Source organism: Heptranchias perlo, chromosome 4, assembly GCF_035084215.1.
Source record: "Heptranchias perlo isolate sHepPer1 chromosome 4, sHepPer1.hap1, whole genome shotgun sequence".
Classification (NCBI taxonomy): Eukaryota; Metazoa; Chordata; class Chondrichthyes; order Hexanchiformes; family Hexanchidae; genus Heptranchias; species Heptranchias perlo.
This window is the reverse complement of record NC_090328.1, coordinates 30167260-30185114: the sequence shown is the minus strand read 5'-3', so window position 1 is coordinate 30185114 and position 17855 is coordinate 30167260. Positions and strand designations below refer to the sequence as shown.

General features: G+C 43.1%; 1 protein-coding gene across 4 annotated transcripts in view; it reads left to right on the top strand.

The window, feature by feature from the left end:
• The window catches only part of sv2ca (synaptic vesicle glycoprotein 2Ca), a 143095-nt gene that overhangs the window by 58393 nt on the left and 66847 nt on the right, over positions 1-17855 (top strand). For all 4 annotated transcript variants that reach the window (XM_067982156.1, XM_067982157.1, XM_067982155.1 and 1 more), the window contains exon 2: positions 16625-16805. In XM_067982156.1, the coding sequence (XP_067838257.1) occupies positions 16625-16805 (181 nt within the window). The remainder of the gene's footprint in view (positions 1-16624; positions 16806-17855) is intronic.

Here is a 17855-nt window from a genome sequence, read left to right as displayed (position 1 = left end):
CAGTTCCCTCCTCCTCCTCACCCTGGCCAGTAGCACATGAAGTGAGGCATCATTAAATCTTGGAGCAGCCTTGCCCCTGTGCTGCTCCATTCTGTCTTTTTGGTCTTTGCTCCAGTAAAAGCCAACGGAGCAATGGCCCTATAAATACAGATGCTCCAGCTGACATCCTATCATGTGGGTGCGCAGTCTGCCCACTGCGCAGCTTTCGGATGGCAAACCTGGAATCCACGTTAAGGGTCACCACTTGAGTCGCGATCGCATGGGGAAAGGTAAGATTTTATTATCTGGGTTTGCCGCGCGCCCATTGACCCCCCCCCTCCCCCGCTGCCATCCCACCGCCATTTGAAAATTGAGCTCCATGTGTCCTCCTCACAGCTTACTTTCCCACCTAGCTTTGCATCATCAGCAAACTTCGATACATTACACTCGGTCCCTTCATCTAAGTCATTAATATAGATTGTAAATAGCTGAACCCCAAGCACTGATCCTTGAAGCACCCCACTAGTTACAGCCTGCCAACCTGAAAATGACCCCTTTATCCCTACTCTCTGTTTTATGTCCATTAACCAATCCTCTATCCATGCTAATAAATTACCCCCAACCCCATGCGTCCTTATCTTGCGTAACAACCTTTTATGTGGCACCTTTTCGAATGCCTTTTGACAATCCAAATATACTACTTCCACTGGTTTCCCTTTATCTACCCTGCTAGTTACATCCTCAAAAAAACTCGAATAAATTTGTCACACACAATTTCCCTTTCATAAAACCATGTTGACTCTTCCTAATCACATTATGATTTTCTAAGTGCCCTGTTACCACTTCCTTAATAATGGATTCCAGCATTTTCCCGATAACTGATGTCAGGCTAACTGGCCTGTAGTTCCCTGTTTTCTCTCTCCCTCCTTTCTTAAATAGTGGGGTTACATTTGCTACCTTCCAACCTGAAAGAGCTATCCAATTCGTCCCACTCCCCTGCTCCTTTCCCATAACCCTGCAGATTTTTTCTTTTCAAGTATATATCCATATTTTCAAGTTTATCTGCCACTAATTCAATTCTGAGCCTTCACCCCCACCCTCACCCAAGTATTTATAGCGATGCCAATAAGTAGGTTTAAGTGTGAGGCAACAGTGAAACAGCAAACATGTATGGGGCACTCTAACTTCTTCAGAAACCCAGATTTCTACTGCAGACATTCAAGACAGTCATTATTACTCATGTAATTGACCTCCGCATATGCAGTGTGCTCTGAGTTTCTGAGAAATGAAAGAAAGAATTGGCATTTATATAGTGTCGTTCACATCCTTGGGAAATCCTAAAGTGTTTACAAGTGATGGATGATTATTGAAGTGGCATCACTGTTGATATGTAGCCAAGCACACTGTCAGTGTGACCACTGCAAGGGCCCATAAACATCAAATGAATGAATGAATAACCTGTTAATCTATTTTTTGGTGGGTACTGGATGCTCTACAAATAGTGCCATAGAATATTTTATGTCAACCTGAACAGGCAGATGGGACCGCGTCAAACATTTAATTCGAAGGACAGCATCTCTGATAATATACACACTCCCTTAGAACTGCACTGAAGTGTCAGCCTAGATTGGGTGCTCAAGTCCATAGTGACACTTGAACCCATAATTTCTGACTGAAAGGTGAGAGTGTTATCAATGAAAGTACAACTGCCAAGGGTTGCCAGGAATAAAGCAGTATTGTTGAATGTGCCTTAATTGCACTGGTACCATGTATAACAATGGGAAGGATACGAAGGATAGCTAATGTGTCTTACAGGATAGTTAATGATGTGGAGATGCCGGTGATGGACTGGGGTTGACAATTGTAAACAATTTTACAACACCAAGTTATAGTCCAGCAATTTTATTTTAAATTCACAAGCTTTCGGAGATTTTCTCCTTCCTCAGGTAAATGTTTCGAGATCTTGAAACATTTACCTGAGGAAGGAGAAAATCTCCGAAAGCTTGTGAATTTAAAATAAAATTGCTGGACTATAACTTGGTGTTGTAAAATTGTTTAGGATAGTTAATGGTCTAGAAATTACTCACCTCCAGGTGCCGTTCCTCAATGGCGTCTTCTCTCTCCGCCGGTGAAGGGAGCAAGTTCACGATTGCGCACATGCACACAAAACCCGGAAATCGCAAACTTGCTCCCATTGGTTCGCCGGTGGTTTGACAGGTCCAAATTAAAGGGCCACCTACGCTACAATCAATGGAATCAATGGAATCATTAAACATTTATAAACTTTTCCATCTGCCCATTAAAAGGTACTCTGGAAAATACCAGCTCTACACTAATTTTTAAAAGCGCGATGACTATTACTGACTAATAAAAACAACAAAAAATTAAATTTTAAAAATGTGGACTGTCATATTACTCTTATTTTAATATTTTTTGAACATTAAAAATTAAATTTTTTTTTACTTTTAACCTCTGTAAGTTTCATTCAATTTTTATAAGATATGTTAAATTTTTATTTAAACTAACATACAGAAGTTAACTGTGAAGGGATGGTCTCTACTTGCCTGCTTGTGGCCATGACTTCTCTCCATGACAGATTCTGTGGGCGAGGCTTCCAATCCCACAGTCTCTATCGGATCCAACGGAATCTGCGCTGATTTCACAGCGCTTAAATTAAAAGAAATTGAAGAGGGTGCAAGTGGACGTTGGAGACCAAGAAGTAAGTATTTTCATAGTGTTTGTCTGCAGGATGTGTGGACAGCCTTGCCACGCTGGTCGGAGCAAGTTCTGGCCAATTGTGTCTTACAGAAATAGCAGTTATCTTGCTTCCACTCATCAACCTGGTCATAGAGAGAGAGAAGAAAAGGAAGAGAATGTGTTGGAATGTGGTGAAGAGAGAATCATTCCCTGCTTAATTAGTTCATATCACACGATGAAATATAAAGGAGGAGATTGATATACAAAGACCTCCTTTCTTCAAATTTTTATGAAAAACTGATATAGAAAATAGCCCACTCTGAAGGTTAAGACAGTTCCAGGAAAATTCCTAGTCCATGCTGATCTAGCTGATCTCAGCTGGGGCAACAGTAAGAATGTTTTAATAGGCCTCAGTCCATGGGTATGTAGCCCCTTTCACATCTTCAGAACATCCCAATGCACTTCACAGCTAATTAAGTACTTTTGAAGTGTAGTCACTGTTGTGTCCAATTTGCACACAGCAATATCTCACACATAGCAATGAGATAAATGACCAGATAATCTCTTTTTGGTAGTGTTAGTTGAGGGATCAATGTTGTCCCAGGACACCATTGAGAATTCTCCTGCTCGTCTTCAAATAGTGCCATAGAATCTATTACATCCATCTGACTAGTGTTAAAAAGGAACTATGAAGCCTTTTAAAAAATGCATTTTAAATTTAGCAGTTTCTTATTTTTGTTTGTTTTCTGCTAAAGTTTTCTCCTATTTTGTTCTGTATTTACTTTTAATTTTCACAGTCTGTGTAACTTTGTTCCCTTTCTGCATTTTCCCTCTTTTGTTCACTTTCATTTCTTTGTCTTTGTCTCTTAAATCAAGCTTCTTTTCTATGTTATGCTTTTTCTTTGAATTATGAATATTTTGGCAGGCCTTTCTGTATTCTTTAAATACTTCATATTTTCTTTAGCTGCATCAATTTTTCTTAAATTTATTTTTTCGTTTTTTTCTGTGTTTTGCTTGTCTTAAAATGGTGCGATCCTGTTCTTTTCATTTTTTCAGTTTCCCATTAAATAGATTTTTTCTACTATTATCTTCTTGCTCGCTTTAAAAAGGTATTGGGTTAGGGTTACGCTGAGGAGGAGATGGACATGATGAGACATTAGTGTTGTGAGCTGGATCGCTGGGGTAGTGTGAGAAGCAGCAGGATAGGAGGGCAGCTGCTGCGATAACACTCCGACTGCCTCAGAAATAAGAAGACATGCTGTGATGTGAGGAAAAGGCCATCAGTGAGTTCCTGCTGACTGCTAAATGGGTTGTAATGAGACATTGGCAAGATGATCAATCCTTCTCTCTGGTGACTCACCCTTACCGCTGTCACCGTATATAGTCAGCTCACGGTATTTCACACATGCGAAAAGGTCTTTTTTTCTACCCATAACATGTCCCATGGCTAAGAAGCCAGGCAGTGAACCTATTCCCGGAACTCTGGTAAGTTGGTTGTAGGGTGTATGAGCAACCTGGCGACCACTCTCCCTCTGATTTCCCCTCCCTCACGGGGAGGCCACGATCCATGGTAACACATGTGAGATTGCAACTCAATAGCCCGCCCCCCCTTTTCTGTGCCCGTGCGCTGGTCCACTAGTCAGCACATTTTACCTGGGGATGAAAGACCTGAGCTCTACTGCACAGCATAAGTGCAACAGAGTGGGCGCTGTTGACCTCCTCTTGAGTATTCAGTGTCAGGGTGGGGTCACATCATTTGCATGCCAGTGGCGCGCGCCTATACCACAATGGGTGCAACTTGGGTGCCCACCAGAGGAGGGGGCAGGAAATGAGGTGCCAAATGACCACTTGGTGAGGGCCACCCCAAAGGTACAGGCAGCGAGGCTGCTTGGCCTCCTCGATAGGGAGGCTGAAGTATGCAGCAGCTTGCATTATTACTTGGGGCCTTCCAGACCATGACCCCGGCCTGGTGACCCCAATAGGTGCCGCATACACCCCTTGGCAGACCAATATGCCAGGTTCATCCTGGTGTCCAGGTCACTGGGTAGAGGGAGGCTGAGGCCAAGGAAATCCCTGACCTATAATGTCCCGAGCTATAGTTTGGGGTAATGGAGGTTCCAACCACTGCAGGTACCTGTCGAGAATTGTTGGCCTAGCTCATTCATGGCAGAGATCCAGCGTTTCCAGGTCCTACCAGAATTTGCCTCTCTGTCAACCCCAATGTCTGTTGGGAGTCTGCTCTTGGGGCTGAGAAAATTCAGTGGCAATCTTTTTTATGATGTGTGACCAACTTGGTTTGAATTCCTAAACCAAAAGAAGCTAATATGAAAGTTATTGACCGTAATATTTTATTATTGGCCCCAGGCATTGTATAACAATACTATAAGCAATTCAACCCATTTTCCAATTGCCATTCGGCAGTTACACCAGAAAAACGCTCAGAATCCGATTGGAGTTTTGGCCCTAGGTATCTAACTCCAACTAATACGTCTTGCGCACCATCTTGCTGCGTATTCTCAGCTTTTAAACTGGTATGGGATAAAACTAAATACATTAAATACATAAAAATAAAGGGCACTGATGGCGAATGTACCCCATGCTCCCCACCCCCACCTGGTGTGCCAAAAATGGGCACGCGGAATTTCTACCCCTTGAACTCTTTGACTCTTTCAGATTTTTCTTCCTCCGAAAAATGTCAGGCTTTTAAATTCCAGGCTTGGTATCATCTAATCACTAGCTCCTAATTCACCTTGTCTTCTCTTTTACTCTTTTCAATATGAATGGTATCTTGCATTATAGGCCTTGGCTTGGTTTCTGCATCATAAAGTACCACTGCAAACTAGTCAAGGTTAAAATAACTTGTTTTCATTTATAGTTGAATGCCCTTGAAGTGAATCTAGTACAAGTTAAACCCTTTTGAGAATTGAATACTTACAGTGAATGATCAGTGCTTACACAAAAATGCTTTCCCTCATCCACTTCTGCTAATGGACATCCTTTCATTATGTATCCATATAGTTAATATTTTCTGTTCTATTGTGCATTGCTGATATATATCTATGTCATTTCATGTTATTTTTACAGTGTAAAGTTAGTAATCTTGAGTACTGCAGTAGATTTTTGCTGCAAGATGTGAGGCTGAGTGCAGCACACCAGAAACTTGATTGTTATTCAGTGCCCGCATCTATTCTCTGTCTGCCCACCATTTTGGTCAGCATCCTATGATAGTCAAATCTTTGTCTTAATAGTCATAGGTCATCCTGTTAAATTATCTTTACTGAACGAATGAATAACTAAATAAATATCATACATGAGCAACAACTAAAGCAATTTATTGTTCTGCATTGTTTAGGACTGATTTCCAAATCAAAGGGTTACATTACTGACCAGATTGAAGTGATGGTGGTTCTAGCAGTGATGGTTTTTATAGTGTTTTACTGCACATGATGACAGCAGCACTGTCACCGGGACACGGCAGTGACACAAAGAATTGTATTGTGCTGTGTTACACTGGCAGAAACCTGCTGCCATTGGTTTTACGTGACTGTGGGCAGTTGGCTTTTGTAGCACTGGAATAGATATTAAAGAAACTCCATCGGAGTTTGGATCTTCTGCATAGGTTATTCTTTCTAACAAGGAAATATTGATTGATCAGACTTTATTTTTGATTGTTTGGATATTATACTCAAATGAAACATGATAACACCTCCTCAAGTGTCTTCCCATACCAGAGGCTGTGCATGTAAGCTAATTGAAATTAGAGACATCACAGGAGGGTTGGTGCAGTTGGAAAGGGAATTAAAACCTATTTTTATTTGATTAGAAATATTACACACATGTTACAAGACTACCTGAAGAACTGGGTTCTTCCATTCTCCCCCTTGGACAGCAATGGCTGGCCCTGATATCAGGAGTAACCAGGTGCATTAGTGGCCTATTACTGTGATATGTTAGTGCAGTGTTATAAAGTGACAGGGTGTTAAAAACGTCATTAATGACAAAAGATATAGGGATAAATGTTCCAAGTTATCACTCCCAGGGCAAGGTCATCTGGTCCCATTTGTGGTTGCAGTGATTTCCAGGTAAAGTTTGTGCTATGGCCACCAATTTAAACTGCCAGTAATTTCTATAACATTCTGTACCATGCTAGCAAAAAAAAGAAAGTAGAAATACACAGCAGGTCTATCAGCAACTGAAAAGATAGAGGCCCTTCATCAGAACTCTGAGCTTCTGTTTCTATCCAGATTTCCGAATTTGTAGGTTTTATTTCTTATCTCTAGCGTTGCTAAAGTTTATAGAATCCAGATATCAATAACTACAAAGCCTTTGGATTTGGCAAACAAGATCCAGTTTTCAGAATCAGGACACCAATAACCCTGGAGAATTCCAATAAATGATAAATTGTGATAGCTCCTCACTAAATAACATTGGCGTCTTGAATTTCCACGGGAATTCTCTGACGGGAAATCGGTGGAGCCCCCGGAGAAAGAATGTAAATGGGTCCAATTAAAGACAACCATGTTGCAGTTTCTGATCATTAACAGTGTAAAACCATCAGCCAGACACAGAAAGAGGTCAGAAACATGGGCCTGGAAATTCCTGGGGCCCCATTCCACTGGTGTAAGTGTGCTGGAGCAGAACCCTTGCCCGCTTACACCCAAGGCCAGATACCCAGTCCCAAGTTCCAAGGACGGGCCTAATTGTATAGCTGGGAAATCCCAAAGGGGACAAAACCTTCCATCTATCCCCAACAAGACCATAGATGCAGAAAGAAGTGAAGCTCAGGGCAGGAACTCCCAGTGCTGGAAGTTTCCACATTCCTAGCACAGCAAAGGCTTGGCCAATCATCAGCAACCAGTCCACCTGGTGAGACCGGGTATACTGGGTCACCGAACCATGTATTTCCTGTCCTGGACTTCTGAATACCCAGGAATCTTTTTCACTAACATTTCAGCCCCCTTGCAAAAAGATCTGACACGACATAATAGAGAGGTTTCTAGGGAAAGGGAGATCGCCCCTCAGACCAAAATCTTGCGTCGCAGTATGCAACTTTCGGGGAAAGTGAGCTCCCTAGATTCACCCTTCTCCTGACCTCATGGTGTGGGTAATGCTGGAGGTCCCAGGCAAACCATCTGAGCTCTTAACCCGATATTCGCTTGCATGGATTTTCGGTTCCCATATCTGTGTGAAAAAACTCTATATGATGGGAATGTCATACCTGTGACAAACAGGGACTAAAGATATTGAGACTGTCCAGAGAAGCGAAATGGTAACAGGTGACTTAAGGGTTTCCTTTTTAACTGGAACTATCCTATGACTGTTAAGGTCACAGCTGCTATGACCGCTTTTATTATTGACAAATGTCAATCATCTTGTAGTTGATTTAGCAAGCAAGAGCATGGGTACAATGGCCACCACCATTCAAGCTATGAGCTGCCTCAGGTGTACTCCACTGAACTCACTTAAAGATAAGGGTACTCATAATCAATCTGAGGCCCTACACCAACCACAAAGACTATCATACAAACAACGTGGCGAGTGATTCACAAGAAAGGATCTTGCATTGTAGCCAGGTTCAATGCATAATTCCTTTATTTTCAAGCAGTTGTCCCTGGGATACTGTATCTCTATATGATGATTGTGCTAAGCTGGTTGTTGGGGAATTTGGGCTGGGGCGATGAAAACATTGCCCACGATGTTTTGACAGTTTGGGCTAGGGAAAGAGGGTTCCTTTACAATATAAATCAGTCCAAGAGTAATGAAAAATTGTGGTATTCAGCATAAAATGTAAGCTTGCCATTAAGGAACTTCACTTTGAACTAAAGGAAGAATATAACTGCTATAGTCAAAAAGGATGAAGAGCTGCAATTGCCTGTACTAGCAGAAGTTGAGGTAGCATTGGCACGGGAGATTAGGGAGAATCAGATTGTCACCCACTACAGCTAGGGCAACTTCAAATGCCATGGTGAGAAACTTAATACATTGACTTGGCTGCTACCAACCAGGCACAATAACAGAATCATCACACCAACCTTGCACCTGTAGGAAACATTGCACAGATTGTATATAGTAGTTGCTGGATACAATAAGTTAGCTGCCACAATAAAGCTTGTAATTTTCCTTTCATTATAGCAGCAACCATCCTCATTATCTTATCTTGCTACTTCCTATGCCAACTCACAAGTACATGTAACAGAGGGTACAAATGCAAAGATGGTAATTTCTATTTGTTTTTATTAGCTTTGCATAAAGTGCTTTATGTGCCTACTGTGTGTACATTTGTGGTCTTCAGCTGTAGTTTTTCTTGCCTGGTGGTTTAAGGCCAGTTCCTGCGCTGTTGTTTTCTCACATCATGGAAATATTTTCTGACCTACTGCCAGGTTTCACATTTGGTGAACACAGCAATGATCTATTGGCAACATGCACCCAGGCTTGTTTAGTGGCATGTCAATGGAGGGGCGGTGATACATGTCTGAGCATAATATTGCTGCTCTCCTGGGTAGTACCTCTTCCACAATGTCGCACACCTCAGCATTGGAGAAACAGCTTTTTCTGGACAGTTTCCAAACAATAGCTCTGATCTTTCTCATCAGCACATCTGGATTAGCGACTACTTAATAGAAGTGATTTTAACCCTGCCCATCCACCCAACGGAAATGGGGCAAGCGGGCGGTTAAAATCTCTGCGGAGTACTTATCACTCTGTTCCCGCTGGCCTCCATTTTAACTGTGTGCTTTTTTTTAATTGGCAGGGGCACCTGCCAGAGACAGGCAGGGGCATCATGAATACATGCAAATCAGGGTTCTATGATTCAATTAGGACCCCAATACCATTTTAACGCAAAATCATGGACATCCCAATCAGCGCATAACCCACCAGTAAAACTTAGCGGGATTGGTTTCTAAGAGCCACGAGAAACAGTATTTAAAGGGGCACTCACCTGACCTCCTCCACGAGGATATCCCAGGGCGGCATCTGAAATCCCAGGGGCAGCCCTGAGATTGATTGCTGTGAGAATAATTGTCTTCACAGTGTCCCAACGAAATCTTACAGCAAGGAATGCAAACACGCTTTAAGAGGTGCATTCCCACTTTAAATGGGCCTCAGTAGGCTCATCAGAAATTATGTGGAGAAGATGGGCGGGCTGCTCATTTTCTGATGTGATCGGGTAGGCAGCCAATTAAACGTATTGAAATGAAGCCCAGGAGTTAAAATCGCCAGGCCTCACATTGGCAATGTCATGGGGGTTGCCCCCACAACCCCCCTGATTCCCGCCTTGAGTTAAAATCGGGGCTAGTATCTTATAGGGGTCAAAAGATTCGTTCGCTGCTTGCTAAGGCACTAAACTGTGATCATTGCATTTTGGCAAAGAGTGGTTCACTAATAGAAAAAAAAGAAAGGGAACTTGCATTTCTATAGCGCCTTTCACACCCTCAGGATGTCCCAAAGAATTTTACAGCCAATGAAGTACTTTTGAAATGTAGTCATTGTTATAATGTACGAAATGAGGCAGGCAATTTGCACACAGCAAGGTCCCACAAATAGCAATGTGATAATGACCAGATCATCTGTTGGTTGAGGGATGAATATTCTCCACAAACAGTGTGCATTACAAAGCTGCAGCGTTCCGATGGGCTCACCTCCTACAATTTCTATATTAAAGGCTCTAAATGGCCAATACCCAGGAAATTGTCCCCTTTCCTCATACCACATTTTGTCACATCTCAATCAGTCTTGCTCCCCTAAAAAGTGAATGTTAACCATGGTGGGGCTGAGCTTCCATGGCCCACCTGGCATACTGGCACCGCAATTCCAGTGGAAGGGAAGAAAAATGGTACCTGCAGGGCTTTACAAGGGGCGGAACCTCCCTCTGCCACTTACACCCCGTCAGAGGGGGCGTGGGCAGCAGTGGGGACTCCCGGGTCAGAAGCCTCCTCAGCCTTGGCCTCTCAGTAGCCTGGCATTGAAGAAGCAGCAAGTACACCCAAGGAAAAAAAGCATATCAGCCATTACCCTCGTGGAAGTTGGGCCCACCTGCGATTCTAGGCCTCAGGCACAGGTCATCCAAAATGTTTTTTTAATTGATAATTTCAGCCCCCTTACATAGAGGACTGAGGAGCATTTAAAATGGGGGAGGGGTGGAACCCATGCCCTCCCGGGACAGCAGCGGGCACCGCACATTCCAGCCTGCGTAGGCTAGCTGGTGCCCATAATGTGCCCCTAATGCTGCAGATGCCCACCTCCCAGTGATCCCACATACTCCAGTGGTGACAATTTCCAAGGCTGTTTTCTTCACCCACCTTAATAATATAAATGTTACTTCATAATATTTTACTGTCTGTTACACAGCAGTAGATTTGGCAATGCACCTTTTTCTTGACCTTCTACAGACATTGTAATTTAGATCAAGGTGTACAAATGTCAATGTGTTAGTGTATGGTGAACAGGGCATGGGAGAGGAGGTGATTACAGTACCAAATTACCTCTCCAGCTCACTGCTTTCTGACAGTTCTTCAATTAGAAGTTCACCTAAGAAATATGGCACAAAAATTTGCTTTTGAACACCGTAAATGAGAGTGGAGCTAAAGTGGAACGCACCTAATGTCTAACTGTTATTTGAATAAAGAGGAAGATTGTAAATTCCTTTTTTAATTTTAATCACTGTACAAAAAGTGTTAGCCAGGTGCTCCTAGGTTAAAAGCCTTTCATTTCTGCCTGCAATGATACTTTGTCTTCCCACTGGTTTTTGGAGATAGCCTCCAATCTCTTTCCTTATCATTGCGTACAGCTGTGCTTAGTCTGCTCCTCGTGCTCCTGTGCAATCTGTTATTCATGACAGCGACTGCAGTCACACTGCTGTCTGTCACGGATTCATCGCTGCCTGAAGGCGCCTCTAACTAAAAAGTTAGTTTAGAAGCATACACCAGGGATGCGCTATGATCTCACATGAAGGCAGCAAGAAATTCTTCCTTTATTGACAGGGATGTTTATGTGTCTTCGCAGTAAAGCATTTGGTCTGTGTCCAATTGCATAACATTCAAAGCAAAGCAGATGCTCTCCCCATCACTCCTTCCTCACGCCATGGTGGAGTTATTTTCAGTTTATTCTCAAAGCAATAGATTGATTATATCTCTTTTCTCCCCCAACAGGAAAAACTTGTATTCTTGCGCTGTGTATTCTCCAGTGCTCCCATTTATCAAATTGGATCTATTTGAATTAAAATACAACTAATTAACTCTAAGTGGGATGTAGTGTAGAACAGTATCCATTCCCTTCCGGTGCTTGGGTACAGATCCAGCCAGTACAGATGGGGATGAAAATCGTCTGCTTCTGATGGCTCAATGTGTACCATCTACAGGATGCACTGCAGCAACTCGCCAAGGCTTCTTCAACAGCACCTCCCAAACCATGACCTCTACCACCTAGAACGACAAGGGCATCAGGCACATGGGAATAACACACCTGCACATTCTCCTCCAAGTCACACACCATCCCGACTTGGAAATATATCGCCATTCCTTCATCGTCACTGGGTCAAAATCCTGGAACTCCCTTCCTAACAGCACTGTGGGAGAACCTTCACTACACGGATTGCAGCGGTTCAAGAAGGTGGCTCACCACCACCTTCTCAAGGGCAATTAGGGATGGGCAATAAATGCTGGCCTTGCCAGCGTCACCCACATCCCATGAACAAATAAAAAAAAAAGTTGGTAGCCCTCTCGCCTCTAAGGAAAATAGGTTGTGGGTTCAAGTCCCACTCCAGAGACTTGAAAATGAAATCTAGGCTGACCGTCCAGTGCAGTACTGAGGGAGTGCTGCACTGTCGGAGGTGCCATCTTTCGAATGAGACATGAAACTGAGCCCCAATCTGCCCTCTTAGGTGAACGTAAAAGATCTCATGGCACTATTTCAAAGAGCAGGGGAGTTCTCCCTGGTGTCCTGGCCAATATTTATCCCTCAACCAACACCTAAAGCAGATTATTTGGTCATTTATCTCATTGCTGTTTGTGGGACCTTGCTGTGCGCAAATTGACTGCCGCATTTCCTGTAATACAACAGTGACTCCACTTCAAAAAGTAATTAATTGGCTGTGGAACTCTTTAGGATGTCCTGAGATTGTGAAAGACACTATATAAATACAAGTCTTTCGAGTCTTTCTTTTACTTAAAGTGAAATTTGCTGGAATAGTTTCAATTCACTTTCTAGTGAGCATTTATCCATAGCACGGTCGAAGCAGCTCTGCAATATGCGTGGGTCTGTGTCTCTGTGGTCTAGTGTGAGAAGCTTAGAAGACTTACTAATTGTACTAATTTGGCTTAAGCATGCTGTAACAAATTACAAACCCCAGTCTGTAAATAGCTGTGACATCCCTGGAAAGCCCAGCTTCAGTAGAAATAGCTGCTCCCTCCCACACTGCAGGATGTGCACCTCATTAGCAATTATGGCTGAGTGCAGAACAGCTACTAAAGCTAATGTTGATTTGTGGTCATCTGCTGCATGCTCCATAACTTCGCCATCATGAAGGACCAGCCTTTACCACCACCTGGTCAGCAAGAAGTAGAGGAGGAGGAGGAGGAAAAGGAGGAGAAGCATGAGCCCTCACTTCACCACAAATAGAAGCACCAATACCAAATCCATACCAGAAAAGAATTTATCCAACAACTGAGTTCCATCAGTGCCAAATATTTTACAGGAATAATTAAGAATCACCCTTGAGAAACTCCTTGGTTCCTGTCTTGTGTGCTTGTTTATCTATCCTAGTGCTCCAATGAGTTGTAACCTCAGTGGCTACAGCTTGATAGGTGGATGGCAGCGGAGCTTGCATTAAGGACACTTCAGATGTGTGGGCGACCTTGAGTAGCTCTGGGTCATGAGGGCCTGGCTGCAAACCGCAGCATCTCAACATGAGCCACGGCAGTCTGGCCCAGCTCGCGGTTTGGCACTAACAAGGACACTAGCAGAATGGGTGATGGGGAAGCAGACATGCTGTCTTCCTGAAAGAGGACAGCCGATGTCTCTCCCATAGAGGCAAGGCCACTCTCTTAAGACTGGGCCTCATCTCTCCTACGGCACTTCATGAGACCAGGGTGCAGGAATGTTGCGATGCTCTGGAAGCCCCTGTTGACACTGGCCCTCAGAGCCAAGATGGCAGCCATCTGTGTTCTGGGCCTTCCCACCATATTTATACATCTTCTTTGCCAAGATGGTGACATGTCAAAGCCTGCTAGCCAGGATATTGTGGTTTTAAATTTCTAGGCTCTTTGCCACTGTTAGAAATAAATCTATTCAGTTCTCTTTAAGCCAGGCCCCTAGACAGAGTGGGTGGTGAAAAATTGAAACGGCTTGCCAGGCTATAACCTTGCCATTGCCAACCAGTCATGCATCAAACTGACAGTGTCAAGTATTCCTGATGGTTTGCTAAAGCTACAAGTTCCTCTGAAGGCTTGCTTGGCAACAAACATACATGAAGGCTTTCAAGATAACATTCATGCTTAATGGCTTGTCATACTACAAGCATGTCAAATGGGCTTTCCAGGATACCAGGAAGCATGAATGCTTGCCAGGCTCCAGTTGTGTTTAATGTGGTTGCCAGGCTACCAGCATCCCTGATGGTTTGTTAGGATGCAGACTGACCTTTCACTGGACTATTATCTAATCTTATTGGCAGTAGTGATGGAGAAGTCTCAAAGCCCGAGATGATCCTTTTATCTTGACTGAAGGGAGTTGCACATGTGACAAGTGGCACCTGCAATAAAATCAATTGTGAATCCATTTGGGACTGTGTGATAGTTGTTGCCAGAAAACCTGCTGCTTCATTCTACATAAAAGAAAATAATATTTTTCAATGTCGTTAAGTTTATATAACCTAAGAATAACAACAGGCTTCCTTCAATCCTCGACATCAAGTTAAAGGATAAACAATTTTAAGTTTATTCACATAGTGAGACAATGGGGTAGATTCTTGTCTCCTTACCATCTCATTTACACCCAAAAAGGTGGCAGTAGTGTACTGAAAATGATGCATCAATTCATCCTGCCCAGTTTACGCCGGTTGCAAAGTTGCCCAATTTCCCGGGCGGCATAATTCCTGTCAGCGAGAGAGAGGTAGAAGCCTCATGAATAAATGCATATCAGGGTCACGTGATATCATTAAGACACCAACACAATTTCGCGACCTTACTAATGGACTGAGGCCACTTCCTGCTCCTACTCACAAACCACGGATTGTACAAAAGATTAAGCAGCCATTTCAAATGCTATTTAAGGGGATCCTCAGCTTCTCTATGGAGCTTTTGCATACATTTTGTTGCACTAAATTGTGGGTCATTTATCCTTATGGTTGTTTTATTTGCTATTGTATACTTTGCACTGTGAAATGGCTTTTAACATTACAGTTGTACTTTCATGGGGCTCTCCCATTCTGGGAGGAGGAGGAGGTGGAGGAGGAGGAAGGAGTAAACAGAGGTGAAGGGAGAGCAAAGAAAGAACTTGCATTTATATAGCACCTTTTATGTTCTCAGGCCGTCACAAAGTGCTTCACAGCCAATGAATTACTTTTTGAAGTGTAATCACTGTGATTTTTTTAGGCAAACGCAGCAGTCAATTTGTGCAAAGGGGGGATCCATGCTTGGAGAAACCATTACCCTCCCAACAGAGTTTATAGGCCCAGGACAACATGCCTGCAGCTCTCTGAGAAACAATGCATAAGGAGGCTTCATTTCTCCAGGGAGGCGGTGATAGAATTCAGTCACATCCTGCAGCTAACTGCCAGAGCTAGCACAGCGCTCACCGCTTGTGTCAGTCAAGGCCATGACTTTCTTTGCCTCCAACTTCTTCCAGGCTGCCATAGGGGATAGCAGAAACATCAGTCAAACTGTTGTTCATGCTTGTATTAAACAGGTGACTGATGCCTTGCTTGCTAGGGCAAAAAAAAAATGATTATTTTCCCCAGGGACATCCAGAAAGAGCAGAATAGGGCTCTGCACCCAAGTTGCCTGTGGTTCCTTCAACTATGACAGCTGCCTTCATGAATCATAAAAGGTATCACTCTGTTAGTGTTCAACTGGTCTGTGATGACCATCAGCGGTTCATATAGGTCTGTGCCCAATTTCCAGGCAGCTGCCATTATGTTTTTATATTGTGTCAGTCAACCATCACCGTCCCCCACCCCCCTACACACACACATTGATTACCCCTGCACAGCAAATTAAAGACTGCCAGCTTACCTGCCTCGGACCACTGTCCCACTCCCACTTCCAGTATCACCCTTTCTGTGAGTAAGTCTAGGAGCTTTAGGGAGATATTCCAGCATCGTAAGTGGTGGGCTGTAAAGAACGGCTCCTCCTGTGATAGAACCTGATTTCAGGTATAATTATTTGACTTCCACCAGCAATGAGGTTATAAATGTTTAATTTATTGCTCTGACCAACTAGTTGGAAGTAGTCTTGCGGAGAGATGGAGTCCCTAATTCCTATTGGCAATCAGTGGCAAATTCCTCTCGAGGTTCCTGATCCAAATTTGTGGGGATTCTCTCCTGTTTGGTGTTGGAATTCTTATGTGCAAACACATGTGGAGACTACTATACCTTGCATGTCAATTGGCCTTCTACAGTGGATCCATCTGGAACAGTGGATGAGGCGACAGTGAAATATGGAAGTTTGTGGTATGACAGCAGGTGAAATGTATAGACTCCAGAAAAACTCATTAATCAACTCACCTAAATAAAAGCTGTGATTAATAAAACTAAAATCACATTGCTAAAATGTTCATGCCGCAGCAGAAACAGCATTTGTCTCAGTGAGCACTTGCAAAGGTGCTTCAAATGGCGATGTTACAGTAGAGTTTTTTGAAGCTGTTCAAAGTACTGAGTCTGTTTTTAAAAAAAGTCGTCGCTGAGGTGATATTTGACAACAATGACTAAACAAAGACCATCTCTGTTTTATTGCAGGCAGTATAGTGTACCTTGGGATGATGATGGGAGCTTTTTTCTGGGGCGGTTTAGCAGACAAAATGGGCCGGCGGCAAGCCCTCATCATTTGTATGTCTGTCAATGGATTCTTCGCCTTTCTTTCATCCTTCGTCCAGGGTTACGGGCTCTTCCTCTTCTGCCGATTCTTTGCTGGATTTGGGTAAGATCTGCTGCTGTGTTATCACACCTCCGCAAGTCCAGCAAGTCTTTAATTACACTGAGATTGCTGAGCTTCCATTGAAAGGGTATCATCAGCATCTCATTAAAAACTGTATCTCATTATCATCTTTTTAAATTTGTAAATATCTTATAGAATGCATTTTATCTAATTTACTAATGAATTTAATGTTTGTATGCCATTTACAAATTACTTTTTGATCATACTTAACGGGGAGAAAGGTGAAAAAAGATTTATAGTATACAATTGATACATTTCAATGGAAGCTAGATAAGTACATGAGGAAGAAAAGATTTGCAGGGCTACAGGGAAAGAGCAGGGGAATGGACCTATTTGGATTGCTCTTACAAACAGCCGGCACGGACTCGATGGGCCGAATGGCCTCCTTCTGTGCTGTAACCATTCTATGATTCTATGATTCTAAAAAAAGAAAAGAAGGATATGCTGATAGAGTTAGATGAAGAGGGGTGGGAGGAAGCTTGTGTGGAGCATAAACACCGGCATAGACCAGTTGGGCCGAAAGGCCTGTTTCTGCGCCGTAATTGCAAAGACATTATTGTGCTTTGTAAATCTAAAATTCAGGCACTTTGGAGGTAATTTTAAACCCCAAGAACGGGTGGGTTGGAGGCGGGTGGGAGTTGAAAATAGTTGTTTTTTGGGTCGCGACCGCAACCCAGCTTTATTTCCGGGTTTAACGTCGGTGCGGAAAAGTACAGGTTCCCCACTGGGAATGCCAAGTCCAAAGATTTTGCGGTCACAACCCAAAAAAACAACTATTTTCAACTCCCACCCGCCCCCAACCCACCTGTTCTTGGGGTTTAAAATCATGCCCTTTGATATCCTCTTATCTTAACAATAGCGATCGAGGAAACCATAAATAATTTGTCTGCATGTATGTGTTGGGGGTGAGGTGTGAATTGTTTTTTGTATCTTCAAAAAACCTAGGTGAAAGACTAAGGTCAATTATACAGGGCACAACCAAAGTCGAATCGGGTAGGAGAGAATACGAGGTAAATCAGAAAATAATAATTA